At 37.9% G+C, this 6000-nt stretch overlaps 1 protein-coding gene across 1 annotated transcript; it reads right to left on the bottom strand.

Moving 5' to 3' along the window:
* Window positions 1-591: 591 nt before the first annotated feature.
* LOC121987553 (putative B3 domain-containing protein Os10g0537100) lies at window positions 592-3658 on the bottom strand. Its single transcript, XM_042541306.1, has 2 exons — window positions 2407-3658; window positions 592-930 (listed from the first exon to the last, which is right to left on the bottom strand). The coding sequence occupies exon 1, from the start codon at window positions 3461-3463 to the stop codon at window positions 2735-2737; it is 729 nt and encodes a 242-aa protein (XP_042397240.1). The 5' UTR covers window positions 3464-3658; the 3' UTR covers window positions 592-930; window positions 2407-2734.
* Window positions 3659-6000: the final 2342 nt, after the last annotated feature.

The following is a 6000-nucleotide window of genomic DNA, read 5'->3' as shown; positions in this document are numbered from 1 at the left end:
TTATGCTTATCTAACGAAATACACTAACCACAAACACCTCCTTAACTTATTATTTAATTTTAAAGTATAAATTATTTTAAATATTAAAATACTGAATTAACCTGGCTCAAATAGGCTCGACGAGCCATCGAGCTAGCATTAAATGGGTTCGAGCTCGGCTCGAATATTAAACGAGCCAGCTCGAGCTCAGCTCGAGCTCGGTCAACTCCGAGCTCGGCTCGAGCTCAGTCAACTCCGATCTCGACTCGAGCTCGGTCAACTCCAAGCTCGAGTCAAGCTTTGACTGAGCTGCTCACGAGCAGCTCGGTTCATTTGCACCCGTATGCTTAACTAGAGATTGTTACCTCTCTTGATTCAATTTGGTCATAGAGATTTTTTTTTTTTTTTTTTTTTTTTTGAAATCTCCTTGATGATCAATTTGAATTCCTTCTGGCTACAAATTAACATATACTTGAGCTCCTTTTACTATGAACTTGTATCAGTTTCTTTTATAACTACTTGATTGCATCTGTTAAACAAGTATTCTCCATTGTATTGTCAGGAGCAACATCTTGAAAACCAGAACAGAATCAAAGAAAAGGTGGTGCTAGATTAAATTTTTGTTCTAATTGCAGCTCGATCATTATTCTATTTCCATTAATTTTTGTTCTTTTATGATAAAAAATTACTTGTTTCAGTCTGAAGGAAGTAGCTCTCTTAGACCCATTGAAGGATGCTGCTGGAACTGCAAAGCCATGGTTGATGGAGGTGTTCCCTTACCATTGCGCGCTTGCCCTCTCAACACCAACACCAACACCAAGCCTTCTGAACCATCCTTGCAGATTGGGTACAAACATGAATGACCTTTAAAGTTTTCTCTTAACTGTTCTCCTGGTTCTGATTCATCCTCTTCTCCAACCGATAGGTATTGGAATTTCCCCCCTCCTGAAGCTGCCACAGAAAGGGAGAACACTTCAGGAGAGATCAACTTCACAGCTGTTGGTTGGATTCCCTGAACTAAAATGCATTTATATTTAAATATGTAGGAGGATTTGAATCTATCCCGAGTATCTTTGCATTTGGTCTGACAATATATTAAGTACTTCCTTTATGCATCCTATGTCATAAAATGCAGTAGTAACATGTAGCCAGCTTTTTGCTGGAGAAGATTGGTAAACTAACCTTCAGTAATCATGATATGTCTTATATATTAACTAAAATGGTTGGAGCATATGGCTTGTTATGATCTGAAAGCATACCCAGAGAATAAGGCAATTAAAGCAGCACTGAATGACATGATTGATTTGGCATCAATTGATCTTTCATTCAAATGAGTCTAGCATTACATTTATCACATCACAGGCACAGGCTCAGATATCATCGACAACTTGACATTGCATAAGCTGCTGGAAATGAAATTCAATAAGAGCATTTCACTGGCAGAAGAAGCAGAGAAAGGAATGCAAAACAGAGACGAGAATTCCTTCAAGTGGATGCATTCACATAAAGTGGACGCAAAATTGTTTCATGGACAAAACTAGTACTACTTTGTATGAAAACCCTCTTTCATGGCTATTGGATCCGAGTGCTTTGCGAAGAACCAATTCTAATCCTTGTTCAATTAGTAGTTGAGATCAATTTCATTCGATCTCTAGCTATCAAAGATTCATGTCTCTCTCTCAGTGAGTTTTTTTTCACAAATATAGCATGAGCTATGCTAGAGGAGTATATAATCTACTCTCCACTACATAGGAACTCTTTTTGCAAGATGGCTCTCCTTCCACTACTATTAGTTGGTCTTCCAAGAAACAACGACCTAAGCCACCACAGTTGTTGCATGAACTCTAATTAAGTTCAAAATTTGTTATAAGTCATGATCTAGTTTTCACAACCAAATGAATCAAGTTAAAATTGATTTTTCATTTTGTTGAGTCTCAAGTTCAAGACAAGTAGTTTCTTGATGATTTTCATATCATCTTGTTGGATCGATATTCAAGAATATGTTTATTAATGGAAATGGGTGCAGTACCATACTAAATATATATTTATTTATATATTATTTGTCTATAAATTAAAATGAAACTTGGATCAATCAAACCCCTCTAGTTCATGAGTGTAATTAGTAAAATCAAAACATTCTAAAGAATAGTGTAATTGTAAGAACAGATCAATAACGATACTTCATATTTATAAGAAACATAGGAAAAGTTAGCAAACAGTAGCAACATGTTACTATCGAGCAATCAATGCCAAAGCTTTAAATAATGGAGTAGCAATTAACAAAAACTAAAAGCATCATATCACTTAATTAGCACCATGCATGACATGAATCTCTCTCAAACTGTGTATTAAAGAACTCAAGCACTTTTACTAGCATTAAGCCAAGAGAGGAAAGAGCAGAAGAATAGAGAGAGTAGGAGAGCTCACGTGCTTCTTGATTTTATGCTTCTTTCAGCGATGCAGAGAAAGTTGCAAGAGTTCCGTACGCTGTTGTGAGAATCGCGCGCTGCAAAGAAAGAAAACAGATTGATCACATTTTTATTTTTATTTTTATTTTGTATTTGTTCCTCATTGGGAATTCAATCGCAATGGATTATGGATGTAAGAGATTTAAAAAGTGGTGGTTTAGCAGGCAGATTCATATGTTATTTTGTATTGAGTACGATTGAATCGAATGGTTTAATACAGAATTAATTATGTTGTTTGCATTCAGAAAATCGAATATTAATTTAAGGTTTCATGATCATGATCATGATCATGATCTTCTTCTTCTTCTTCCTTCTTCATCCTTCTCCGGGCACTCCAGATTCACTCCGAAAAGCCTGACGAACTTCCCTCTGGCTTCCGCACCGCCGACGACCACCGGCACCGAGCCGGCGTTGCTGGCTGGGCGTTCTTGCACTCCGACGTACTGCTCGCGGGGGGGAAACACCGGCGGAGCAGCACTGGGCCTCGGGGTATCGAGCCATCCCCAGGATGGCATCCCTATTTGAGGGCCCCGTGCTTCGGCGGCGGAGGAGAAAGGAATTATGAGAGGGTAGAAGTGCCTGCGGTGGCGCAGGTCGATGAAGAGGCGGCGGCCGGGCCCGGCGCCTCCGTCCACAGTAGTGCGGGAGAAGGAGACGGTGTCCCCCGAGTGGAGCTGCTTCTCCTTGACGAAGCGGCTCCATCCCTTGGTCATGACGTAGCTCTGGCTGCTGTGCCAGTAGGAGTACCGGAAGCTCCACTGCTTGCCGCCGGCGTCCTCGAAGCAGAGCACCAGTCCTCTGCCCGCCGACTCCGCCTGATCCAGCAGCGGGAAGAACCGCTCCGCGTACTGCTTGGGGATCACCAGCCGGTTCAGCTTCCCGACGTCGCTCGGCGTCACCACCTTATCGAACATGTGCTCCCGCTCCGCCACCGCCCACTCCGTTCCCACCATCCCTCTCCGAGAAGAAGAAGAAGATGAGGAAGTCGTAGACTGCACAACTCTAAATGCTTCCATTAATTAACCAGATGCAAATTCAACCTACTACTCTTTCTCACAGATTTATGAAAAAGGCACACACACACACAAAACACAAAGAGATCGAAAGGAAGAGGAAGATCGCAAGTGAGTGAAGATCGATCGATCGAAGAAGGGAATATATCGATGGAAGTTTACTGATCAAGGGGTGGAGGAGAAAGATAGAAGGGGGACCATGTCAACTAAGCCTAGCTATGCATGCATCCTTATCATCTTGAGATGAATGTTAGTTCACAATGTAATTAAGCACAATTGACACTCCATTTAAATGTAAAACTAATAGATTAATTAATTAATCCACAAGTTGTTTGCTAGGCTACCAAAAGGATATACATAACTATGATCTGTTATATAACACATGTGAGGTGAAGATATGGGAGGAGATCTTTTTTCCATTGTCATTAATTTGTGTTGTGCAACATGAAAGATGAGTCCATATTTTAAATTCTATCTGTCTTAATATCGTGCTTAATAATCTTAACAATCAGGTTTGAGATAGACAGATATATATATATATATATATATATATATATATATATATATATATATATATATATAGATGATCAGGTGAGATAAGCAGATCATGAATGCATTAATTGGGAGTTGTAGCTTTAGTTGGATTTAGGTTTTGACTTTGTGTCCATGAAAACATAAAGGAGAAGAATTTGCATGTAAGTAATGTTCAAGCAGACACAAAGCTCTCCGTACGTAGAAACAAAGCATCCTCTTATCAAGTGCATGCAGTGCAGTGTTATTAATTCTGTTCTCGCTAGGAAACCAAATATAATGCACTTAAAAGTTGCATCATATCATTATTTTATGTTATATATAATTTAGAAGATTATATATATATCTAGCTATTAAGCTGTGAGTCGATATATAATACGTACAGAACACAATATATATGAGGCATATAATTATGGACTTAGGATGCTGTCCATGCTTTCGTCAAAGTAAAAGCTATAGAAGTACCTATAGCCCTAGGACCACCCTTTCAGCCATGACAAGCTTATCAAGATGCATGCTCGATTAATTAGTGTGGAAGGACCGAGTGATCGTACTGGTTAGCTTATTAAATGAAGCATAAGAACTTGTGGTCCTTTTTACATATCATTATTTTTTTCTAAACAAAAGATATGAGCGTACCATGACTTTATAAAATATCAGACATTGTACAATTGACAGTGTGATTTATACTTATTTTATAAGTTGTGGATGGAAATTGCTTCTTTTTCTTGAGGAAAAAAAGTTGATGATTTTAATTCCAACAACTAGATTTGTTTTTTCCTTCGTCTTTTATGTGTTTTCATAAATATCACAGTGCATTTCCCTCTTTCGCAATCAATTCACCTCCACCACATGCAGCACTCCCTGTTCTTCCTCCTGTTCTTGGTCCTGTTCTTGTTCCTTTCAGGTACCACAGCTCTGATCGATGCCACTTATCTATTGCTCTTTAACAGTGTGCTTCTCGCTAAAATTGGACGTACGAGTTCAAGTAAACAGGAAAGTTGGTTGAGTGACTTGAGTCGTCGTCGAGTACAGAAGCAAATTATGTCCTCAAATCTTTCTCATTCCTGTAAATGCCGACTAGATCATAACGTTTACTTTTTCTCAAATGCAGGATCGATCTAAAACGATCTACTAAATTGATGGGCTTAATCTTCATAAGGTGAACTTACACTTAATTAACACAACTAACTAATTATCATTAAAGAAACTAAATCCTAATTAAGTGATCTAATGCTTTATTACATATAAAAGGGGTTTGGATTAAATGGATGTAAATTAAATATGTAGATCCATTAACCAAGTTCATTAACATTGATAGGTTATTAATGAAGGATAGATTTTATGGTAGATAATCCTTATAGGTTGGGTCGGATATATAAAGGAAGAGATATGGTTCGTTAGGGCATGCTAAATCTTACTCTTCTCTTGCTTCTCCCTCATTGAGAAGAACCCCTGTTTGTCGGCTCAATCTTGAGGAAGAGTACTCGTGACATTGTCATTTTGGTTATATAAGCAAGAAACACATATCTAAATTAAAAGGACTTGCAATTCTGGAATTATTTGAATTAGATTCATTTGATACATGTAAATCATGCTTAAAAGGCAAGATGACTAAGTTGTCTTTTTCTGGAAAAAGTAAACAAGTGGGAGAGTTGCTCGGCCTTATATATAGATCGATGTCAAATCAAGCACGAAGAGGTTATAGCTACTTCATTACCTTTATCGATGATTACTCATGATTTGGGTATACATATTTAATGAAATACAAATCTAAAGCGTTTAAAAAGTTTAAAGAATTCAAAAATGAAATTGAGAAACAACTTGACAAAAGTATTAAAATACTTCAATCTGATCAAGGTAGTGAATACCTAAGTCAAGAGTTTAAAGATTATCTGAGAGACAATGGAATATTATCTCAGTAGACTTCGTCGTATACATGACAACACAATAGTGTATCTAAAAGGTGAAACCAAATCTTGTTGGACATGATTAGGTCAATGATAAAT

The sequence above is a fragment of the Zingiber officinale genome, chromosome 5B (assembly GCF_018446385.1).
Source record: "Zingiber officinale cultivar Zhangliang chromosome 5B, Zo_v1.1, whole genome shotgun sequence".
Classification (NCBI taxonomy): domain Eukaryota; kingdom Viridiplantae; phylum Streptophyta; class Magnoliopsida; order Zingiberales; family Zingiberaceae; genus Zingiber; species Zingiber officinale.
The sequence above is the reverse complement of the archived record's forward strand: the minus strand, read 5'-3'. Positions and strand labels throughout refer to the sequence as shown.

What these genes read in the sequence shown, in the direction of transcription:
- LOC121987553 (XM_042541306.1), bottom strand. Translation starts at nt 3,463, where the DNA reads ATGGAAGCATTTAGAGTTGTGCAGTCTACGACTTCCTCATCTTCTTCT.